The 25,829-nt window shown below is 38.1% G+C and overlaps 1 protein-coding gene across 6 annotated transcripts; it reads left to right on the forward strand.

The window, feature by feature from the left end:
* Nucleotides 1–5,430: 5,430 nt before the first annotated feature.
* Nucleotides 5,431–24,547, forward strand: LOC108961156 (hypothetical protein). Of its 6 annotated transcripts, none has more exons than XM_039318123.1 (5): nucleotides 22,231–22,407; nucleotides 22,528–22,580; nucleotides 22,855–23,007; nucleotides 23,824–24,183; nucleotides 24,288–24,547. In XM_039318123.1, exons 1-4 carry the CDS (start codon nucleotides 22,326–22,328, stop codon nucleotides 23,839–23,841), a joined length of 306 nt encoding a protein of 101 aa, XP_039174057.1. In that variant the 5' UTR covers nucleotides 22,231–22,325; the 3' UTR covers nucleotides 23,842–24,183; nucleotides 24,288–24,547. The 6 variants fall into 6 exon arrangements, 4 of the variants coding, with proteins under 4 accessions (XP_039174056.1, XP_039174057.1, XP_039174054.1 ...); XR_005553214.1 differs by lacking the exon at nucleotides 22,231–22,407 and adding an exon at nucleotides 23,106–23,141 and having other exon boundaries at nucleotides 22,552–22,580; XR_005553215.1 differs by lacking the exon at nucleotides 22,231–22,407 and having other exon boundaries at nucleotides 22,552–22,580; nucleotides 24,291–24,547.
* Nucleotides 24,548–25,829: the final 1,282 nt, after the last annotated feature.

Genomic DNA, 25,829 nt, shown 5'->3' on the forward strand with positions numbered 1-25,829 from the left:
TTAATGTTCATTTTTGGTTTGTCTAGTTCTATAATTGGTCTTAGGTGATTGCTTTAAAATAAATAAATAATTCCTTTTAGTTCATCGCACCAAAAGATTTGACAACCCTAGAATTATTTTTTCATTTTTTGTGCGGTCTTTATGACTAATTAGAGGATAATTTGAAGTTAATTAAAGGAAGTAAATTCAATTACAATTGAATGGTCCTATACGTGGAGAGAATTTGGTTAGTGTGGGAGCAAAGTTGGCTTGTCCTGCACTTTGATGCGATGCGCAAAAGTCGCTTTCTTACATGTGAATAACGTCGACTCTAGTCTTTTCTTACATGTGATCGATGTCGCTTTCCGAGGAAAGTAAAAATTTTATGTGAGTAGAAAAGTCTAGAGTCGTTGCCCCCAACTAATTTAGAGATTGGAAAGACACAATTGACAGTGAAAGAAAAAGGAGGCCCCCATAGTGTTGTCCGCTTTCATTGACAGACTTGATCATTAATGGCTAACCTTGCATGTCAAGGCCCTCTCTGAAGTGACTTTTCTCATGTGAACTGATTAGAAGAAGGAGAAGAATCAGGGTCGTTGACTTGACTTGAACTTTCCCACTTCTTCAATTATATATCATCTGCCAACTGCAACATTTTACTTTTCTAACTAGTATATTTACCCGGATATTAAATACATACCTTTCCTTATAATTCCAATAATTTGAATATTAATGCGAACTATATAAAATATTAAAGATCATTATTTTGTTGTTGTTAATTACTAATCCATCTATAAATTATTCAAGATGCCAAAAGCAATTTACATATTGGTATAAGAAGTTAAAGGTATCAGGTACAACATGGACAGCAAAAGGTAATATTTTGAATGATCATGGCTCTCCTTTGAATCGGCTTATTTTGTTGATACGAACGGTTCTTTTCGCTTGGGCAGCTGTGCGTGCATCGACTTGCATTTCTGCATACAAAGATCATCGCCGTGCACTTTCAGCTGGCCATCTGTGATTGCTCTTGTATTTTTCCTTTAGTTCTATTAGAAGTTGTGCTTGCTCCAATCTGATTGGCTCTGGTTTGCAGACTTAGGTTTTACTCTTGGCATAAGCCAAAACTGGACATGATCACAGTGGGCATTATTTTCCTCTGTAGTGATTTGATGTAGTTCATTGTGCTTTCTCAACAATGGCTCTGTAAATGAATATTTTCTTATCCTGCTATGATTGTCGAGAATTTGGGAGATCAAATATGCAACTCCATCTATGTGCTCAGAAGAAATTTCACCAAACTATTGGGAACTTTTCAAAAAGAGCTTGATAGTACATTCTATCAGTTTTCTATTATCCTATGCGACTTTCTCTACTGTTGCTTCTTCAGTCTTAGAGGTAGTCACTTACATAACTTGATCCTCACACGTGAAGGATCTCAAATAGATTCTTCGCGATCTCAAAATCATTTCATAATTTTGGAAAAGTGAAAACAGAAGCCAAAATAGGAAACCCAGGGATCACGATGAAATAGTGCAAATGTCTCAATTATCAAATTGCGAAGGATGTAATTGCGAACACTGTGACCTAATCACCGAATGTGTTAATTATTTCTCTCATTCCCAAGATGTTTAATGTTCATTTTTGGTTTGTCTAGTTCTAATTGGTCTTAGGTGATTGCTTTAAAAATAAATAAAAATTCCTTTTAGTTCCATCGCACCAAAAGATTTGACAACCCTAGAATTATTTTTTTCATTTTTTGTGTGCGGTCTTTATGACTAGTAGAGGATAATTGAGATTAATTAAAGGAAGTAAATTCAATTACAATTGAATGGTCTATACGTGGAGAGAATTTGGTTAGTGTGGGAGGCAAGAGATTGGCTTGTCCTACACTTTGATGCGATGCGCAAAGTCGCTTTCTTACATGTGAATAACGTCGACTCTAGTCTTTTCTTACATGTGATCGATGTCGCTTTCCGAGGAAGTAAGAAATTTTTATGTGGTAGAAAAGTCTAGAGTCGTCGCTAACTAATTTAGAGACTGGAAAGACACAATTGACAATGAAGAAAAAGAAAATCCCGCTTTCATTGACAGACTTGATCATTAATAGCTAACCTTGCATGTCAAGAGGCCGCCCCCTTTGAACTGACTTTTCTCATGTGAACTAACAAGAAGGAGAAGAATAAGATCGTTGACTTGAACTTTCCCACTTCTTCAATTATATATCATCTGCCAGCTGCAACATTTTACTTTTCTAACTAGTGTTATACCTTGGATATTAAATACATACCTTTCCTTATAATTCCAATAATATGAATATTAATGCGAACTATATCAAAATATTAAAGATCATTACTTTGTTGTTATTAATTACTAATTCATCTATAAATTATTCAAGATGCCAAAGAAGCAATTTTACATATCGGTATAAGTTAAGGTCAGTACAACATGGACAGAAAAAAGGTAATATTTTGAAATAATCATGGCTCCCCCTTTGAATCGGCTTATTTTGGTTGATACGCACGGTTCGTTTTGCTTGGGCAGCTGTGCGTGCATCGACTTGCATTTCTGCATATTAATGATCATCGCCGTGCACTTTCAGCTGGCCATCTGTGATTGCTCTTGTATTTTCCTTTAATTCTACTAGAAGTTATGCTTGCTCCAATCTGAGATTGGCTCTGGGTTTGCGACTCCTAGGGTTTACTCTTGGCATAAGCCAAAACTGGACATGATCACAGTGGGCATTCTTTTTCTCTGTAGTGATTTGATTTAGTTTATTGTGCTTTCTCAACAATGGCTCTGTAAATGAATATTTTCTTATCCTGCTATGATTGTCGAGAATTTTGGAGATCAAATATGCAACTCGATCCATGTGCTCAACAGGAATATCACCAAACTATTGGGAAATTTTGGTAAGAGCGATAGTACATTCTATCAATTTTCTGTTATCTATGAGACTTTCTCTACTGTTGCTTCTTTAGTCTTAGAGCTAGTCATGTACATAACCCGATCCTCATGTTAAGGATCTTAAATAGATTCTTCGTGATGTCAAAATCATTTCATAATTTTGTAAAAGTGAAAAGCAGGAGGGCAAAATAGGAAACCTAGGGATCATGATGAAATAGTGCAACTGTCTAAATTATCAAAGTGCGAAGGATGTAAATGAGAACACTGTGGCCTAATCACCAAATATGTTAATTATTTCTCTCATTCCCAAGATATTTAATGTTCATTTTTGGTTTGTCTAGTTATAATTGGTCTTAGGTGATTGCTTTAAAAAAAATTCCTTTTAGTTCCATCGCACCAAAAGATTTGACAACCCTAGAATTTTTTTTTTCATTTTTTGTGTGCGGTCTTTATGACTAATTAGAGGATAATTTGAAGTTAATTAAAGGAAGTAAATTCATTACAATGGAATGTTCCTATACGTGGAGAGAATTTGTTAGTGTGGGAGGCAAAGCTTTTGTCCTGCACTTTGATGCGATGAGAGCAAAAGTCGTTTTCTTACATGTGAACAACGTCAATTCCCACCTTCTTCTATGGTCTTTCTGTACTTTGCTTTTGAAAAGTAATACTTAATTAGAACTCTTTACCCATCAGGTTCGGGCATGTAACCAATCAAATCAAGAAAGGACACGTGGTGTGTCCAATAATTAATTAAAATTCGGTATTGTGACTTTATCGAATTGGGTCTTTGCTTATGATTCCTTAATTAACTAAAATCAAGTTAGGACACGTGATGTGTGTCTACTAATTAACAAAAGATTGATGGATAAAAAAAAATGTTGATGTTCCCACGACTTTTCCGTGGGAACTGTCTCACTAGGCGTTGTCAAAAGGAGGAGGAGGAGGACAAGAAAGATGGTTTGCTTGACTTGAACCATCACGCTTTTCAATTACCTGTCATATGCCGTTACAACTTGTTTACTTTTAGACTAGATATTTACCCTTGGGATTATATACATACCTTCTTTTTTTATAATTTCAATAATTTTAAATAACAATATGACTATATTAAAATGTTAAATAGCGTGGGCTTTGTTACTATCAATTTGTAATAAATTCTTCTTCATCATAAATGTAGACATTTCTAAGCTCTCTTCTCATGTATAAAGCACTATTTTCAATTTAAATATTAACAAACAATATTCCAAAATGTATCATTTATATAAAAAATAAAAGATATGTATTATAATTGACAAATGAAGTTAAAGTTAATTTTAAATTGTAAAAGAGACCTACTTACGTGGACAGTTAATACTGTTCCGCTTTTGAATACTGAAAGTCAAATTTTATATGTATAGAAATCCATACTAGCCGGTCCAGAAATTCAGAGATTGTACAAGACACCATTGACAATGGAAAAAATTAGCCCCATGGTGTTTTGGGCTTTTCATTGATCACCTTATCGCCAATTGTTTTTACTTTTGCATGTCACGGCCTGTCATGACTATTCTTGCATTTAATGATATCATCATGTCTTAGTATGGTCAAACATATTGCCTGCTAGTATATATTCATGAATTGTTTCGAAACAACGCCAAGAGAGAACCAAAAAGACTCGAGCTGAGAGCATTTTGCTACAAATCCTCATGGACCTGGCCTTTAGATATCAACTTTTGCCCATGTCATTCTCATGCCTAACTACAATCATTCTTCTATTAGGAGTGTCTAGCTGTAGTAAAAGATGGCAGGACGAGATTGATCGATTTGCTTTATTAGGAATTCAAGGCTCGAATAGTCGATCCTAATGGGGTTTGAGCTCGTGGAATGATTCTAGCCACTTTTTGCAATTGGGACGGTGTCACTTGCGGTCGCAAACACCGAAGAGTCACCATACTAGACCTTTGCTCCAAGAACTTATCCGGGGTTGTGCCGCCCCGTATTGGTAATCGAGCTTTACGGAAGTTAACTGGAGAACAACAGTTTTCATGCCAAAATTCCCCTCATTTTGGCGCTTGTTTTGCAGGAGTTGTTCCTTATAAAACAACTTGTTCAGCGGTGAAATCCCTTGGAATCTCTCCTATTGCTCTAATTTGCTCTTCTTGACTTAGGCTTCAACATGCTCAAAGGAAATTTGCCACGTAACTGGGCTCATTGTCAAGCTCCGAGCACTTATACTTCAAGCCAATGACTTGATGGGAAACATCCCACCATCTATTGAAACATATCATCTCTTCAAAAAGTTCATAATAATGCAGAATAATTTTAGTGGTACGATCCGGAGACTCTTGGCCATTTTGAAATCTAAAGATTCTATCTTTTCATGAATAAATTTGTTGATACAATTCCTATCTCAATCTTCAATATATCTACTCGACACTCTTTGATGTAGCTTACAACCAATTGGAGGGGGTTTACCTAGCGACTTAGGCTTCGCTCTTCCAAATATCGAGAGATCGGTATGGTAAAACCACCTCACTGACCCATTCCCGAGTCAATATCCAACGCCTCTAACCTCGAGGTAATCCAATTCAACCAGAACAATTTTAATGGGAAGTTCCTTCTTTTCAAAGATAAGAGGACTCCATTGGTTTAATATTAACCTCAACAACTTAGGAGGTGAGCAATCTACTGATTTTGGACTTCCTCGTTCTTTAACCAATTCCACAAATTGAACATTTGAGTATCGATGAAAAATGCTTTTCGAGGACTAATACCTGATCATCAAGAACCTCTCGACCTCCTTTCCACATTTGACTTAGGGAAACAACTATTTCTGGAACCTTACCTTAGAATCGGAAATCTCATTAATTTGGAGAGACTGCAAATGCAGAACAATTGGATCTCGGGAAACATTCCTTCCGAGATCGAAATCCGAACAAACGAAGCTTTTGGATCTTGGCCACATGAACTCTCGGGGCAAATACTGAATCTTTGTGAATTTAAGGATGTTAATTGAATTGTACTTGGACGTCAATAATTTATGGGGGCTACCGATACCATCGTCTCCTGAAAAATTGCCAAAATCTACTTCTCTTGAACCTTTCGACCAACAGCTTCACGGTTACATACCCCCGGAGATTATGGGCCTCTCATCTTTTGTCGCATTTCCCTGGACTTATCTCGAAATAATCTTACCGGCTCCCTTCCCGAGGAAGAAGTTGGAAAATTGCAAAATCTTGGTGAACTACATCTTGACGGGAATAGATTATCTCCAACGAGTTCCAAGCGGATAGGCAGTTGTATAGCGCATGGAACGCCTATATGTACAGGATAACTTCTTTGAAGGCCCTACCATCGACTATGAGTTCCATGAGAGGCCTTCAGTTTTGAATGTTTCCAACAACCAATTATCCCGGCCAAATCCCAAAATTTCTCAGAGTCGCTAAATCGACGAATTTGAGCCTATCTTACAACGATTTCAAGGGTGCATTGCCTACAAAAGGAGTTTTCAAGTACCATTTCAACTTCGGTCAGTTGAAACAAGAAGCTTTGCGGGGGTCTCCCAGATTTTCAACTACCGAAATGCTACTACAAAGAGTCAAAACGGACGAGAATAAGGAATTGCAAAAATTCTTATATCTATAGTCTACTTTTCTTGTTGGAGTAGCCTGCATATTGTCTTTGTTATACTTCTTCTGATTTGGACACAATAAGAACGCGTCGCTTCAAGCTCTTACGAAGATGGGTTTGCATGTTTCTTATCATAGTCTACTAAAAGCAACAAGGTGGATTCTCCTCCACCAATCTGGTGTGGGAAATTTTGGGTCCGTGTACGAGGACTTCTTGATCAAACTCGGTCGGTTGTGGCCATTAAGATTCTCGACCGTACATGTGATGGAGTTTCAAGAGCTTCATAGCCGAGTGCGAGGTCATGAGAAGAATCCGACATCGTAATCTTGTGAAGGTGCTCACCGCATGTTCTGGGTTTGATTTTTAATGGAAATGATTTCAAGGCACTGGTCTCTAATTCATGTCAAATGGAAGCTTGGATGAATGGTTGCACCTAACCGCATCACAATATACGGAGAGAAGCAAGTTGACTCTACTTGAGAGAGTGAACATTTCCATTGATGTTGCTTGTGCACTAGATTATCTCCATCATCACTGTGAAATGCCAATAGTTCATTGTGATCTAAAGCCAAGCAATATCCCTTCTTGATGATGAAAAGACTGGACATTTGGGCGATTTCGGGCTTGCCGGTTCCTCCCAAAGCAATGCATAAGTTCTTGGCAATCAATCAAGCTCTGTCAAAGTCAAGGATCTTTGGCTACATAGCTCAGTAATGACGCACAAGTTAGGTTTTTAAGTTTATCTCTTTATAAGAACACGTGAAAAAAAGGCACACAAAACATCATCGACATGATATTTCAACATCAAATATTCACCTTGCATCACTATGCTTTGTTTATTGTTGTAGAGTACGGCATGGGAAGCGCAGTATCCACACGAGGAGATGTGTATAGTTTCGGGGTCCTCATTTTGGAGATGTTCACGGGCAAGAGGCCAACCGATGACATATTTGAAAATGGGTTGGACCTTCATCACTTTGCAAATGCAACTTTGACAGATCGAGTGGAGAAGGCAATTGATCCCGTTCTACTTCAAGAAATTGAGGAATTGAATAAGAGACAAAGAGTCACTCAGAGGGCAAGAACAAAAGCTGGAGCAATATTCGGGACTGTTTGGCTTCTATTATCAAAATAGGAGTTGCTTGCTCTTACGAGTCTCCAAGGGAACGAATGGACATCGGGCGATGCATTGACTAAACTCAAGGAATCAAGAAGAAACTTCTTAATTTCATTGTCATTGCCTAGTTGATGTCAAAATCTAAACTTCATATCGAGTCATGTGGTCTTGTGGTCATTGCTTTGTCTGGAATTGGATATGTTGTTTTTGTCATTCACGAACAATTTGAATCTAGCTATGACTTAGCAATTGGAGGAAGTTCAAAATAGTTTATGTTGTCTTAAGCAAAAAAGAGCACTATCTTTGAGCTGTATGAAAATTATTGTACTTTATTTTGTTTTTTAAAAGAAAGAAATTATAACCTAATTGAGAGTGGCACCAAGAAAATGTAATAAATATAAAATCACCAAAGGATAGTTCCTAATGTAAGTATTTCTAGACATTGGGTAATATGGACTTTTGTCTTGCTCTTTTGCAAACTTGGCCTGTTTGTTTTACCTTTTAAGTAGCTTAAACGAAAAAACAAAAAATTACTAAATGGCTTTCCTCTAAAATTTAAATAGTGTTTCAATTTCATACAAGCTTATGAAAAGGAATATGTGGTTACATGTGTCAATATTTATTCATCTTATATCTATAGATGAAGCCAACACTGAAAGAATATGAGCTCTGTGATCGCCAAGTGGCAAATTTTACCTCTATTATTGCAATGTGCACTTCATATGGCATAATCGTGCCACATGCCCTTATTCCTCAATTAGCTTAGTTTTATGATTATCATCCTCAAGTATCTATCATTTATTGTATTTGAATTTAAACTCAAGAATGGATGAAAAGAAGTGTATTATTCTTTAGTGTATTTGTCAATAAAAAAGAAAAGAAAAGAAAATCTTGAAATACATTTTGAGTATCCTTCCTAAAAGTTTATCCTCTTTTGGCCTATGTGATTGATTTTATATTTGGAAAGAGAGCAAATAAAGATAAAGTCTCTTTAATTATGCAACCAATCTATTTAATTTTAAATTAATTCAAAAAATAAATATATCATGTTAAATGGATAACTCTCTTAATTTTTTAAGTACAATTCGGGTTAACTACATGAATAAAATCATCAATTAGCCATTTAACTCAAAATTAAATTCAAATAATGTGATTGATAACTAATTTTATTGCTTGAATAAATTTACTTAGTATGCACTAAATTTAAAATATTATTTCCCAAAATCCATTTAATTTGACAATGAGTCATTTACATTTACGCAATTGAAATTTGAAATAGATTGAATATACTTTTAATTCCATATTATGAATGGAAAACCCTAAATTTGTCAACTCAAGTACGAGGATAGAGAGTACTTTCCTTTTTGTGAATGGGGCTGTCCATTTATTTCGATACCTGTGATAGACAAAGAAATACCAAAAATTTATCAATTGTTCTTTTTTTGGATATAGCATATTTCACACAAACACAAGCTCTACTGGATTCAAGGTCGCCAGCACCTAAGGTTTGAAATTTTTGAATTATTTGAGATTAAGGCATGAAGGCCCTCAATTTTCAATGCTTAATTTATCAATGTTGAAAATGAAAATAAAATATGCTTCATAATAACTTAATATTGAATACCAAATAATACTTTGGTAAAATATTTAGCAAGATTCTTATTGCAAATAACTATCTTTTTCTATCAAATGATTAAGTGGCCTTTCATTCCCTAGCAAATTTGTGGTTAAACCTTTTAAGTTTATTCGTATTATGATAACTAAATGTGTTTAATTTTACGAGTGCTAAATATTTAAGTTTTTCAAGACTCAATCTAGTTACATCAAATAACCTACAAATTTCAAAACTACTCTTCTCGGATTTATTCTTAGTAAACACCATTTCAATGTATTGTAGCATAGATGTAAAATTTGCAACTATACATAAAATTTAAATCATTTTTATAATGGGTTAATACCATGAAAAACCGGTGAACACTTCGTGACAAATTCACCCAAACTATTTTTTTTATCACCAAAACCTCAACCGGTATACCTTTGACAAATTTACCCCAAACTAGTACACTTGTGACAAATTTACCCTCCGTTAGTTTTTGTTAAATTTTATTATCAAATTATTAAGTTAAATGACACGTGACAATTAACTAGTATATCAATTTGGGATTTTACGATCCGTTTGTCAAAGTTTACAATTTTTATGATTTTTTGTGGTATTAATTCAATTTAGTGAAGAGTATAGTTGTCACAAATTTATCAGTTTGGGGTTTTTTGCGGTCGAATAAATTAGTTTAGGATAAATTTGTCATAAATGTACCAATTTATGATTTTTTATGGTCAGTTGGGGTAAATTTGTCACAGGTATACCAGTTTGGGATTTTTCATAGTAAGAAATAATTTTTGGTAAATTTATTACAAACGTCTGGGGTTCGTGGTTTTTAAATGGTATTAACCTTTTATAATTAATGTTTTTGACGCCCTCAGTTTCCGACCATGTTCATCTCCTCCTTCCGTCCGCTGGCTCTGCTCAAACTGAGAGGCTTGCAGAGAGTTTAGAGAGAGAGAAAGAGGAGCTTCGATGGAGTCAACCATATCCAAGACTCTCTCTCTCTCTCTCTCTCTCTATCCTCATCTCCCTCCTCCGTCAATCCCTTCGTCTCCTCCGGCTCTCGCGAGGTTCCGCTTGCGGCGCCTTCCAAGCTTCGCTGCGGCTGACACGGCGGCGGCGGGAGTTGACGGTGAGGATGGGAAGGCGAAATCAGCCGTGGATGGAGCCGAGGAAGCCTCAGCCGTCTGCTCGGATGTCATAATTCTCGACGTCGGAGTAAGCCCCTCTCTCTTTATATATTTCTCTCGCAGTTTATGTGAATGTACGAGCTAAAGCTTCGATTTTGTCAATGCGTGTCCAACTTTCCCTGCATTATATTGTTGAAGATGTTACTCCACGATGCATATCATTTTTTTTTTTTCCTTTTCTTTTGTGCGGTCAGTTTAGTGGTTCTGTTTCGTCTCTGCAGGGAATGACTTCTGTGGGATGTGCAGCAGTATGAAGAGAATTCTGGAAAATCAAGTGAGTTCGCCATTTGCTTTTGTCTTTCCTCTAATTCGTGAAGAGTGTTTGCTATTATATTCTCTAAAGTAACTAGGATCGTCCATTTTTCATATGAAGATAAATTGTCATCAACTTGAATTGAACTTGGTGTGACAGGATATTCATCTAGTGGGTTAAGTGAAATAAGGTTCCAAATTATCCCTTTATGGGTGGAAAGAATTGCAGGAGAAATGGCTTTCATCAATTTTTGTGCTAAGATTTGAACCCTGTGTGTTTTTTATTTTTCTGCTCTAACTTTGGACAGCCACAGGTATCTGCCGCAAGCATCGATCTTACAACTGAGACAGCAATTGTATGGCCTGTTTCTGAAGCCAAGGCTATACCTAATTGGCAAAAGGAGTTGGGTCTAAACACTTGCAAAACACTCAGACAAATTGTGGCTTAAGTCTAAGTGAGTTTACATTTGCTTTTCTCTTTCTCGTAACTCGTGAAGAATCATCCATTTTCTTCATGAAAGAATCTCCATCGACTTCAATTTAACTTGAGAAAATGTCATTTTCTGGGTGTGATTTGAACCAGGCATGGTTTTTCTTTTTCTGCTCTAAACATTGGACAGCCACAAGTATCTGCCACAAGTGTCAACCTGACAACCAGGACTAGCAGCAGTTGTATGGCCAGTATCTGAAGCCAAGGAAGGCAAAAAGTTGGGAGAAACACTTGCAGAAGACTTGACAAATTTTGGCTTTTTTACGTCTAACCCTTGAGGTAAGCCGTTCTTATTCACCATCTGCTTGTTGCATCTGAATGAGGTTTGGCTGACATTTGTGATTATCATTGCCACATATAACGTACATTTTATCGCAGATTTTCTGTGTTGATGACTCCATCTAAAAGTTGGAAGTACAAGCTCTTATAACTGTAATTTTCTCTGTCATATGATACAAATTAACACGGAGAAGAATATTTTTAATGTAGGGGTTGGTTGACAAGTTCTCTGGATGCTCTTGTGGATTTGGTTATGAGAAGCAAGCAATGGATGAGGCTATTGAGGAAATGAATGGACTTGGATGGGAAAAATATCATTGAGGAAAAAGCTCAGCCTTGAGGTTCAGGTGGGAGACTGAGATGGTGATCACAGTCGTGATTGTGGTCATGATTGTGGCCCCAATCAGGACTATGGTGGTGGACATGGACGTGAGGTGGAGAGTGCTTTAAGTGTGACAAGCCTGGGCATTTTGCAAGGGAGTGTCCTCATGAAGGGGGCTGAGGACGTAGATATGGGGCAGGGATGACAGGTATGGAGTTGGTGGTGGTGGGCACTATGATCCTGATCGAAACGGTGATTGATCTGGAGGGCGCATTAGGGATAGTGGTACTCAGGAGGATCAGGAAATGCTCCTATAATCAGGACCGTTCTGGTCCCTATGAACATTGTCATACAGGGAACTTCCGTCTGGGGTAGAAAGAATACTCCTGATAGCTATGCACACAATTTTTTCCAGTTATAGTAAAGCAGTTGATTCTGTGCTGATCGAAAAATATTTTGTGCTTGTAGCAGAGCAATTGAAGGTACTGCTGTTACTTTCTGGAGGTGTCAAAGTCCCTTCTGCTGATCTTTTCTTTTTATTATCTGCTTGATCAATCTTTTGATTTGGGAACTTTGGCTAAAAGATTCAACTGTTTAATATCCATGAATGCTTGTTTGATGTTATGGTCTGATGGCATTGCTTGACTTAAACAATCAAATTTACGGGCTTAAGCTTTCAATGATATGATGGTTACTAGCTTCTCTTTCGCTTACATGCTTTAGCAATTGCAAATGCATCTGAGATCAATCTTGGTTGACTTCTTCATTGGCATTTGTGACTGTGGGGAGTGCAGACAGCTTTTTGGTGTCTAGATGGCTCTTTGAGGATAGGGCAAGAGATTCACCTGTGGACGTAATGTTTTATTTCTATGCAAAAGAGAAGCTGCCTTAGAAATGGATGCCCGCTTTGGCTACAAATTTTCAGATGTCTTACTTTTTGAAAAGAAGTTAAGCGGATAAGTTCTATGTTTTTATACACATTTAGTTAGCACTCTATTAATCCTGCTAAGCTGACAGGAGTCTTGGCTGTTTTGGTGTTTGATGCACGGTCATGTTGCTTTCATGTCATAGGATATGGCTGTAGTCGTAAAATTCTGAAAAGTCCTTTTGCCCTCAAGAAGCTATTCCTTTATGCAATTAACTCCGTAAATTCATCTCACCTTCCCCACATGATTGCTGGTCTCTGTCTCCTCCATGTGCATGGTGCTGCTATCGTCTTAGGTTTCCTTGATAAATTTCCCTTTCAGGTGTAATGACGTCTCTTCCTATGAATCCAATGTTGTTATAAACACATGGTTCTTTTCACTTCAGTGGCTTTGCGTGCATTGACTTACATTTCTGCATTAATGATCATGTATCTTCCCTAATTCTTTTAAAAGTTATGCTTGCTCCATCTGAAATCGATACTGGGTTTGTAACTCGTAGATGAGGTATACTCTTAGCATTAGCAAAAACTGGATATGATCATTTCCTTTTCAGATTTTCTCTGTAGTTACTTGGTTAAGGTTATTGTGCATTTCTTAACTACGGCTCTGTAAATGTTTTGAGTCATTTTCAGTTGGAGAAATCTCCCCAGCACCCCCTAAACTTTTTGTTCTAGTTGGTATACAAAATCGTGGATTGTTGTTTCGCATGTCTCATAGTCCGAGTAATATAACCATTTCTTTGCCCATTGTTCACTTGGAAGCCTATTTCACATACCCAGCAGAGGCGGTTCTTGAACAGAGCAAGCCTTGCCTCCGTTTCACATTCTTGAATGACCCCGGCAAGGGTATTTTGAGCAACCGCGCTTCATGAGATGCACCTTAAAATGACTCAAAGGGGATGATGCACCGCTTCGATTCCCTCTTTACAAATTCAAGAAAAGATGACAGGTTTCGTTTTAAAGAGCTCAACGACTGCAAAATTTGATTGATCAGAACGGGCTGCGTTGTGCACGCGGTCCCGTTCTTTCTGGGGCGGGAGTGTTTTCGTCTCTTACGCTTCCATATACGACAAGCAGGGACAGCACATCTCAAGATAATGGTACAGTCTCAGGGTGTCGCTAGGATGAGCACATGCTAGCGACATGATGTTGTGAGTGCCCCGAGCTTTGATTCATCCTATATAAGAAGAGCTTGAGGCAGGAGACCCACCACAACCCAATTTCGCACGGACCCTAGAAAGGGAAGCGTCTCTGATGGGTGATCTTGGCAACACAGGCGCTATTCCTTTGCGTGTATCCAGTATTCATTCATACGATTCTCGCTATTATATCAGCGCATGTGTTTTCAGGTCACCTTTGAGACGATCACACTCTTTTTCCTTCTACATATCAATAAGGACCCTCCCAAATTAATTGGTATGGCTTCTTTGTCTTGTTGAGATCAGGTGGCTCGCTTTTTTTTAGGGTTCAACGCGGTGATTGTTCATTTCATGGTTGTACTTAGCTTCTTTTCCATATTTGTAATCAGAATCTCTGTGCCAAATTTTTGTTGTCATTATTCTAGGGAAGTATACTACATTATGGAAAACTATTCATTGTTGCTCATAGCCACTTCCTCTGGTCACGACAAGTTGAGATTAAAGTGCTCGTTAGTGATTCGCCCTGTAGAGCATGAGTGAGGTCATAATAACCTCTTGGACCAGAGGTGGTGTAAGTAAAGTCTCTCAATTCCTCCTCATGAGTTTGGATGATCTTGCACAGGTTGAGAGTTTGATGTGGTGCAATTTTATGCCAAAAACTCAGGTACAAGTGGTAAATATGAAGAAATGGCTTTACGTCTTAAATGTATGCCGACCCTCGCCAACCACAAGTTAGGGTGTGGATGCTCGGTCCCTTGCCCAGATCTAGTGCGGGCCGCAATGCCCCTTGCTAGATCTGGCCGACGAGGGCATGGCGGTCCTCACTCGATTTGGGCCTGCACAGTGCTAGCGAGGTCAGCCGGCGACCATCACCAGCCTAAATGGAGGAAAAAAATAAAGAAAAGCAAAGAGAGAGAGAATTATAAAATATTACTAATTGGTTGTGGAAGTGTTGTAGAGAGAATATGAGAAAACTGTACGAGGCAATTTGAGAAACATTTATACCTAATTGTATTACAAGTATACACTCAATAAAATATCGTCTCCCACAACTATTACATTTTAAATTTCTCGCACCACACACAAAGCACTTAAAGCAAACTAGCTTTTTATGAAGATACACCCGCAACTCTTATTTTTCTCTCCCTACGGATGGGCAACTTTCTTTTTCTAATTGTGAAGCTATTGCCGTTGCAGCTTGTGTGGTTTCACCAAAGCTCATCGTACTTACAATAGGCAAATAAAAGAAATGGAATGAATCTAGCATCAATCCAAGAAAATTGAAACTGCTATACTATTCCATTTGAACTAGAAAAGACAAGCTATCAAATTTGAAGGATAATATATTACTGAAGCACTCCGACAATCTATTTCAGCCTACACTCCAAAGCCACGAACCGAGATGTTCAATCAAATTCTACTTACAATAGGCAAATAAAAGAAATGGAATGAATCTAGTATCAATCGAAAGTGAATCGACAAACTTCAAATTCCAAGACCTCAAATTCTCATTAGAAGTTGCTAAGAAACCCTACAGGAAGAGGAAGGGGGAGGAGGTGTGGTGTGGTGAAAAGAGGAGGAACGGCACGGTGGCGTTGCGGTGGTGGGTCTGAAAGTTTTCAGCTCAACCTTCAAAGACAGGCAAAATGGCCTCAAAAGATTGCATAACGCTCCTTCAGCGGTTTTAAAATCAACTAAAAACGAATTACGGTGGCAAGGAAGGGACAACAAACAATTTCGCTTCAGCAGTAGGCAAAGGAAGAAGCAAACGGTAGAAAAAGCAAAGGAGGAAGCAAACGGTAGAAATCTAATTCATGCATTTTTTTAATCAATTGCAAATTTTGGACAAGAATTTCAGTCTGTCGGAAGAAGTCGGCTGATAAAAATTTGATTGGCCGGCAAACTCAACCCCTTAATTGAGATTATCTTAATCACTTATTTGAAGGAAAAAAAAATCACTTCTAGCTATTTAATCATAAGCATGGAATAAATGCGATTTTTTTTATTGAAAGAAATGTTTTTAAACAGGTCAATCTATCGACCCCAGCAATTTGTAACCATGTCCAAGACTCTCTCTCTCTCTCTATCGTCATCTCCATCCTCCGTCGACCCCTTTGTCTTCCGCCTCCATCGCTACGTCGCCGGTCGCTGCATCGCCGATGCCTCCCCTCTCGGCTCATCGCCCACAGGCTCCACTGCATCTATGCCGATCGCATCTGCTGCCCTCGCCTCGCCTCGCCTCGGCGCCGTCTCTGTCTCCCCTGGCTCCGCGAGGTTCCACGCGGTGCGTTCGAGCTCCGCTGCTCCTCTCGGCACATTTGGCGGACGCCGCGCCGCAGCAGCAGCGGAGTCGACGGTGAGGATGGGAAGGCGAAATCGATCGTGGATGGAGCCGAGGAGGCCTCAGGGGTGTCACCTCCGATGTCATGATTCTCGGCGTCGGAGTAAGCCCCCCTCTCTCTCTCTCTATCTCTCGCACTTAATGTACTGTACGAGCTAAAGCCTCGATTTTTTTTTTGGTGTGCGGCCACTTGAGTCTCTGTTTCGTCTCTGCAGGGAATGATGTTCACAGCCCACTCACTGAACCTGTCGCTGGCCTGCACGAGAAAAAAACGCGAAAGATTACAAATTGAGGAGGGGTAGGGTTTTTTGGGGGCTCGGCTCCGAGGAGGAGCAAGAAGACACCGCCAGCGTCGGCGTTGGCGACAGCAGCGGCGGTGGAGAGAGATCGCGGCTTACCTGCATGTTCGGAGGTTGAGGATGCTCGATAATCTCGTCAAGCCTTTGACGAGCCCGATTTCGCCCAGTTATGTTGTTGTAGGACCCTTTTTTTTTCTTTTTTTTTAAAGCTATTTTGGTTTATGAAATGAAAACTCTTTTTATTTTTTGGATAATTACACAAATAATTTGTAAAAATTGATCAAATTTGTAATATCGTGAATGAACTTTTAATCTATTCAACATAATTTTTTAAACTTTAACTCAATATATAAAGTCATAATTTAGTTCATATACTCCATTCTTTTACCTTGATAAGAATTAAGTAGCACCAGTATCGATACGCGACATAATACAACAACACGTAATTTCTTAAAAATTTTGGATTCGTTTTAATTGTTTTGATTGTTCTAATTACAATTTGCATCTATTTATGAGAAAATACACAGGTAAATTTTGTCACACGATATTGGTGTTACAGGAAAAAGAGGATCCGTGTTCATTTTATTAATAAGTTAGAGCTTGTAAAATTTTTAAATTATCCTTTTTTTTTCTGGCTAATTTTAAATTTAGTGGATCATAGATAAAATTATTTTCATTTTTATTTTGATCTCAATGAACTCTTTTAAATGATTTCAGATACACTTAAAGAAAAGAAATCCAAACGTAAACAGTAAAAAAAAAAAAAGTGCAAAATTGTACGGGCATTTTACATGCAATTTTCCGTGCCTTAGCCATGGGCATTTTCTTCCCAAATTATTGAAACATAATCTGAATTTTATCAATTTAACCTAATCACCAAATCTCCAAAATTTTCAAATTGAATATTAGGTTTATTTATTGATATAAGAAAAGGGGGCATTCACTTTATCTGATAAGCCCCATCTCTTACCAACTCCATATCTTTCAATCCGTCATTCCGGATCACATTCTCATCTAACGAACCAGCCTCTATCTGAGAAAACGCATGATTACCCTCAGTCACACGATGACCATTTGGCGTTGTAGAAAAACAATTGAGATTAAGCCATAAAGGCCCTCAATTTTTCAGTACTTATATTTATCAATGTTGAAAATGAAAATGTAAATATGCTCCATAATAACTGAATATTGAATACCAAATAATACCAATTTGTTAACTAAGCATGAGCACCTTTAATAAGTTTTTGCAAAATATTTAGCAAGATTCTCATTTTCAGTAAGTATCTCTTTTCTATTGAATGAATAAGTGGCCTTCCCCTTGCCTAGCAATTTGGTGATTTTCTGTCTTAATTAAACCTTTTAAGCTTATTTTTATTATGATAACAAAATGTGTTTAATTTTACTAAGTGCTAAATATTTAAGTTTTCGAGACTTAATCAAGTTATCAAATAACCTGCAAATTTGGAAACTACTCTCCTCGGATTTACTCTTAGTAAACACCATTTTAATGTATTGTAGCATAGATGTAAATTTGTTGACTATACATAAAATTTAGATGCAAACCAATAAGTTACTGATCACCTTGACATTGAAATTCAAATATTAGATATTTTATGTTGACTTTAGTAAATTTAAATATGAAGTAGTAATTTCTTTTACAAGTAAAAAAGGTGAAAATAGGCGATCGGTATTTACTCTCTATATGTTAGGTCTCACTGTCATGTGAAATATTAGATTTTAACCATGACTTTTCAATGCAATGGTAAGTATACAAACACGTCGAGTCGGGATTTTCTTCATAACATTGCTTGACTGTGATTAACTCTTTTATATTGGGCTACCACGTTGGGTGATACACAAGAAACATTAAATATTTTTACATATCTTCGAAAAGTCCATTAAACCACATTGAATAGATTAAAATCCAAAGATCACATTGCATATTGAATTAAAGTTCAGCTATTAAATAAATTAAAGTTTACATACCATGTTGTACACTATGCCTAAGTTCAAAAATCATTCCGAAGCCCTAGGCTTATCATTGCACAACCCAAGACAAACTCATCAACTGAGTCCACTCTGCGCATCCCTTTAAGCCCATCAGAACTGAATTGACCAGGTCCACCCATTAATCTCGGTCAAGGCTTTGAAACTCACCCAGAATCGACTTCACGTTCAGCCAAGAGGTTGAGAGGGAAACGGCGATTTTCGATTACGGTTATTGAAGGAGTTGGAGTCGCTTTCCTCGCCGATTTAAACTCCACGCCATCACTACGGAGGACTTCCCTCATCGCCCTCCCCACGCCTTTGGCCATCTTGTCGCCGCTGTTTCTCGCCATTCCGGCTGTGCGCACCCCCATTTTTTTCCAAGACAACCGGGATCCCGAGGCGCGCTGACATCAGTTTGAAGCTCTTCCGCATGTATATTGGACATAGGTGGAAAAGAGTATTAAAAATGTAGGTAACTATCAATGACCGGCATGACGAACGAATGAATAGAATTTAATTTTGGCTAGAGGAAGCTCGATATGCTCTAATGGCTTTGATTGTCAATATATAATATAGATAAAAATATAATTTAATAGGTTGAAATTCATAATTGATTCCTCAAATCTACGCACTGAAACGAACATTTGATAAGTTCTATAATATCTAGATTGGTCTAACAACAAAAAGTAGTTTTTACGTTTTTTTTTTTTTTTTTTTCAATCTGTCGAGTAACAATAATATGACAGTTTAAATTTGGAGACAACATTAAATATTTTTATATAATTCATAGACTAAATTGAATATATATTAAAATCTAGGGACCTCATTGTACAATAAATTAGAATTTAGGACCATATGGAATAAATTTAAAGTTAATGGATGTATTCTGCAATTTTATCTAACAAAGGTAGCTTTGAGGAGGGAAGCGCAGGGATTTTAAAGCCGTCTCTTTCGGGGATCCGGAGGTGGTCTTCATCCGCGAAAACCGTCCGGAGCGTCGGTTATCGTAGATATTGGCTTCCATCACGGCGTCTCAAGTTAATCGTTAACCGCAGCGGTTTTCTTCGAGGTGCTGTTTTTAAGAGAGAAAACGGATACCGTACGCAGAGAGTCAAAGAGGCTTCGAGAGAGTGAAAAAATCGATCTGTTTCTCCCCTGGCCGAGAAGTCTGATTGATCCCGGTCTCCATTGAAGCTTCGCCACCCGGCCTGTATCTTCGTCGGCAACGAGTTTCCATGGCTGTCTTGGGGTTTCACTTGATCATCAATCGTGATTAGAACTCTGTTTCATTGAGGCTTTTCTCAGTCGTCGACAGTGCTGGTCTGTCTGTGAGAAGTGGCCTGGAGTTTGTGTAATGCTTCAACAATGGTGACGAGAGGTGAGCTTTTCTCAATCTTTTTCTCCTTTTATATTTTCATCGTGTTGTTCATGTGTTGAATTATTATCTGTGACGCTGTGTGTTCAAGATCTTCGAATGATCGGTGGCGGTCGATGGCGGTGTTGTAGTAATGGATGGTGTTCGGAGGCGACAGCCATGGCAGCGATGGTTTTCGGTAAGATTTGAACCCTGCGTGTTATTTTCATTTTTCTGCTTTAACATTGAACAGCCACAAATACCTGCCGCCAGTGTCAATCTTACAGCCGAGACAGCAGTTATACGGCCTCTATTTGAAGCCAAGACTGTACATAACCCACGAGGTAAGCAATTTATTCACTATATGCTTGTTGCAGTAGAATGAGGTTTGGCTGTCATTTGGGAATATCATTGCTGCTTTTATCACAGATTTTTTGTGTCGATTACTCCATCTACTAGGTTGAAGTGTAAGCTTTTATATCTCTTTGGCTTGTCACAGATACGTATCAAGAGTTGGGTTTTACTCGCTTACGATGCAGTTCCTTGTTAGATGGAAAGAAAAAGGCCAAAGGTTACGTAACAAGGAAAGCTGTTGGGCACGACTGTAAAAGGTTTTCTTTTGAAATATTGAACTGGCCACTTTAGGAATCTTTCTTTAGTATAGAGAATCTCAGTCACGATTATAATCAAATAGTTAGAGTTGTCACCAATACAGAAATGTGCCAGCCCCTGAGTTGCTACATTTGTCCAACATGGTGCTTGCAATAACTATACATTTTTATGTCATCGTCATTGGTTAGCCTTGGCTTCATAATCTTTGTTGCTCATTGAGAGTAGTCCAGAAATTCGTTCTCTGCTTGCGAAGAAAATTAAAGAATTATTATTCCTTAAATGTACAAAAATTAGCTTACCATCAAAAAGTTATTATGAAGAAAAATGATCCAAATAGGAAGTTTCTAATTTGAATAAGTTTTCCATTTTGGATCAAATTCTTTAATACATATATATATATATATATATATATATATAAATATATAGAATTGGGCCTTCTGTTGTGAAGAGTATCAAGGAGATGGCTTTTACGTGAATTACCATCAAGCAATCTAAGATTGTTGAAGCTAATTAATTCTGTGAATAAAATTAGTGAATTCCTTTATGAGATTAAGATATTATTTTGTGAAGAATTATGATGACTAAATCTTTTGTGAGTTATTTGATATAATTAGAGGCTGGAAACAATTAGAATACTTGATTGACTCAAGTGTTATTGTAATTTCTATTTTATTGCTTGATCTACACTTGTGCTGCTCTCATCCTAGAGTAAATCTAGTGTAATGAGTTATTTCTTAATTCTATTTATCTTATTATTTGATCGCTTATTTTTAGCCACCGTTGTTGCATCTAAATGTTTATTTCTTCCAAATTAGCGACCAAAACCAAAATTGATCAAGCCCATCATCACTCAGATTCATAAGGCCAAGAAATATGGGAACAAAATAATGTCAAGAAGCAGTGAATTCACGACCGAACTCACGCGCAATCATTATTCTAGTATAAACGAACGAAAGTTGAATAAATAAACCATTCAATTGATGTAGTAGCACTTAATCAAAGTTATAATGTACATATCTTCTAGTAGTTGAAGTAAGATGCATGCAAACTTATAATACACTCATAGCCCAAGATTCAAAGTCCTATAAAATCAAGAATATTTTGTGCACGTTGTTCGGAAGGTTGGAACCCTCCTGAAGGCTATAAGATGTCCTGAGGTTGACGGATTACTAAGCATGCACAAAGGCTCCCCTTGTGAGGTGGTATTAGCACTTGGCATAGGCTTCCCAAATCCTACTAATTTCAACTTGGTTTTCTTATTGAATTTGATTTACTCTGGAGTAGCCGATAACCTATTTTGGGCTGGTTAATAGCTTTGGAGCCCATCTTACTCTTCTGAACAACACAGATTTTCACAAGTTTCAGTACTTGGTTATGCTAGAATAATCTAATGCCTTTTTGCTAGCTATTCTTTTTTACGTAACACATTTTTCATGTAATATTTTCATTTTACTCCTTAACATGGTTCTAGATGTCCATGCACGGATACTCAAGCAAATTAATCGATAATAAAGCATATAAAGTATGGAAAGCAAAATAGCCCGAGCCATGTCGGGCAAAATTAATACAATACCTCGTTCATACACCCTGGAAAGGACTCCCGTGAGTGGTAAATGAAAGTATAATCAATGAGGAATCCAAACCATGGATGTCTTAAGTTGCCTGTAGAGCCCCACAAATACTCAACCCCTTCGTCTTCCGCCTCAACCGCTACGTCTACCGGTCGCCGCATCGCCGATGCCTCCCGTCTCGGCTCCGCTGCATCTACGCCGACCGCATCCGCAGCCCGAGCCTCGCTCTGGTGCCGTCTCTGTCTCCCCGGCTCCCGCGAGGTTCCGCTTGCGGTGCGTTCCGAGCTCCGCTGCTCCTCTTGGCCCATTCGGCGGACGCGGCGGTGGCGGCGGAGTCGACGGTGAAGATGGGAAGGAGAAATCGGTCGTGGATGGAGCCGAGGAGGCCTCAGGGGCGTCACCTCCGATGTCATAATTCTCGACGTCGGAGTAAGCCCCCTTTTCTATCTCTCTTTCTATATCTCTTGCACTTTATGTACGAGCTAAAGCTTCGATTTTTTTTTTTGTTTGGTGTGCGGCCACTTGAGTGGCTCTGTTTCATCTCTGCAAGGAATGACTCGTGGGGGATGTGCAGGAGTGTGAAGAGAATTTGGGAAAATCAAGTGAGTTTGCCATTGCTTATCTCTAAGGTAACTGGGATCGTCCATTTTTCATAATAAAAAATTAGTCATCAACTTAAATTAAACTTAGTGTGACAGAACAGTCATCCCTCGGGCTACGCTTTTTTTCCTCTCATAATTGTGAAGAGAAATAAGGTTTTAAATGATCTCTTATGTGGGGTCAAAGAATGGCAGGGGAAATGGCTTTCCTCATTTTTTTGGTAAGATTTGAACTCTGTGTGTGTTTTTTTCTTTTTTCTGCTCTAAAATGGAACAGCCACAAGTACCTGCCGCCAGTGTCAATCTTACGGCCGAGACAGCAGTTATATGGCCTCTATTTGAAGCCGAGGCTGTACATAACTGGCAAAAAGAGTTGGGAGAAACAGTTGCAAAACACTTGACAAATTGTGGCTTTAAGTCTAACCTCAAGGTAAGCAATTTTATTCACCATATGCTTGTTGCAGTAGGATGAGGTTTGGCTGTCATTTGTGAATATCATTGCTGCACATAACGTGCCTTTTATCACAGATTTTCTGTGTCGATTACTCCATCTACTAGTTTAAGGTATGAACTTTTACTCCATCCACTTAAGATGCACTTCCTTGTCATTAGAAGAAAACAAAGGCCAAAGGTTACGTAACAAGGAAAGCTGTTGGGCACTACTGTAAAAGGTTTTCTTTTGAAATATTGAACTGGCCACTTTAGGAATCTTTCTTGAGTATGGAGAATCTCAATCACGATTGTAATCAAATAGTTAGAGTTGTCGCCAGTACAGAAATGTCGCCAGCCCTTGAGTTGCTACATTTGTTCAACATGGTGCTTGCAATAACTGTACCTTTTGTGTCATCATCATTGGTCAGCCTTGGCTTCATGAATCTTTGTTGCTTATTGAGATTTTGGGGTTTAACAAGCCACACAGCGTGCAAATACCGTACTTATTTTAGTGTTGAAATTTGGCAGTCACAATGCATGACAGAGGACAACCAAATAAAACTTCATAGTTCTGACTAAACTTATGCAGCATATTGACTTGCAGTTTGAAACCCTAAGAACCTAGCTAGGGAAAAAGGGGCAAACTATGAAGGATTAAACATGTTGCTTTTGCTAGCTTTCTTGCGGAAAAACCATATTTGTGGCAATGGAGACTGAATTGTGGTCCCTGATTTGACTGAACAATTTAATTTGATAGCTAGTTTTAGACTCTAAAAATCCTCATTACTTATTCTTGCTGAACGCTTGGATGCAGGTTGCTGGTTGGATTTGAATGAAAAATCTCTTGTTGTAGTTTTAGAGGCTAGTCGTATTGCTTTTTAAATGGATCAGAGTTGATACTCCATGTCCTGGGCATTCTACAAGGGAGTGTCCTATTGAAGAGGGCAGAGGACATAGGTATTCAGGGAGGAATGACAGGTGTGGAGGTGGAGGAGGTGGTGGTGGTGGTGGACATTGTGGTCCTGATCGAAATGGTGATCAATCTGGCAGGCACAATAGAGATTGTACTCAAGGAGGATCAGGAAATGACTGCTATAATCAGGACTTTTCTGGTCCCTATGGACGTTGTGTTACAGGAAACTTCTGTTCAGGGTAGAAAGAATACTCCTGATAGGTATGCACACAATTTTTTCAGTTATAGTGAAGTTTTTTTTTTTTTTAAGGGTTATAGTGAAGTAGTTGATTCTGTGCTGATTGAAAAATATTTTGTGCTTGTAGCAGTGCAATTGAAGATACTGCTGTTTCTTGCTGGAGTTGTCAAAGTCTGTTCTGTTGCATCTCTTCTTCATGGTTCTCTGGGTGGACAAATCTGCTTGATCAGACTGTTGATGTGTGAACTTTGGCTAAAAGATCTGACTGTATAATGTCTGTGAATGCTCGTTTTGATGTTTTGGTCCAGTGACATTGCTTGCTGGACTTAAACAATCAAATTTGGCCATACCATTTCAATGCTATGATGGGTACTGGATTCTATTTCACTTACATGCTTTAGCAATGGCAAATGCATCTGAGATTGATCTTGGTTGACTTCTTCATTGCCATTCCTGACCACGGAGTGCAGACAACTTTTTAATGTCTAGATGGCTCTTTTAAGGACAGGGCGAAAGATTTACCTGTGGAAGTAATGCATTTCGCTTTGCAAAGAGAAGCTGCCCTAGAAATGAATGCCTGTATTGGCTACAATTATTCAACTAACATTTTGAAAGGAGTTAAGTAGGTAAACTCTATGTTTTGTTATACACATTTTATTATGCGAGCTTCCTGTCAATAATTTGCACTATATTAACTTTGGTAATCTTTTGGCAGGATTCTTGGCTGTTTGTGGTGTTTAATACGCAGTCCCATTACTTTCATGTCATAGGATGTGGTTTTTGTCTTAAAAACTCTGAAAAGTCCTTTTGGCCTCAAGAAGCTATTCCTATATGCAATTAACTTGGTAAAATTCCATCTCACCTTCCACACATTGTGCTATGGTGGAGTTCCTTTCTCAGTAAAATGTGGAGATCTTTTGGAAGCTTTGGTGAGAATGGCAATTTGATTTTCAAGATCTTCGTCCTAGCTATCTCCTGTCTCTTATCGCCATCTTCAGCAGAAGAGTGCTTGTCTGTCTCATCCGTGTGCATGGTGCTACTTTTGTGTTAGGTTTCCTGGATAAATTTCCCTTTCAGGTGTAATGACGGCTCTTCCTATGAATCGGCTATGTTGCTAATAGGCACATGGTTCTTTTCACTTCTGCATTAATGATCTTCGCCATGCACTTTCAGCCAGTCATTTGTGATCATTTATCTTCCCCTAGTTCTTTTAGAGTTGTGCTAGGTCCATTTGAAATTGATACTAGGTTTGTGACACCTAGATGTGGTATATTCTTGGCATAAGCCAAAAAGCCGATATGATCATTTCCTTTTCAGTTTTTTCTCTGCAGTTACTTGGTTAAGGTTATTGTGCATTTTAACTATCGTTCTGTACATGAATTTTTTCTTTTCTCGTTATGCTTGTCAGAAAATGTGGAGATCAAATTGGCAATACGTGCTCAGCAGGAAGAGTTATCTATTCGTATTGGAATTTGGTTAATTTTCAAGTAGAGGTTGACAGTACATTCTATCAATTTTCTGTTAATCTATGCAGACTTTCTTTATATAGTTAATCTTTAATCTCAGAGCTAGTCACATACATAACTCGATCCCCCTTTCAAGGATCTTCTTAAATAGTTTTTTCATAATTTCAAAATCATTTTGGAATCCCCAAAAAAATGAAGCAGAA

The sequence above is a fragment of the Eucalyptus grandis genome, chromosome 7, assembly GCF_016545825.1.
Source record: "Eucalyptus grandis isolate ANBG69807.140 chromosome 7, ASM1654582v1, whole genome shotgun sequence".
Lineage (NCBI taxonomy): Eukaryota > Viridiplantae > Streptophyta > Magnoliopsida > Myrtales > Myrtaceae > Eucalyptus > Eucalyptus grandis.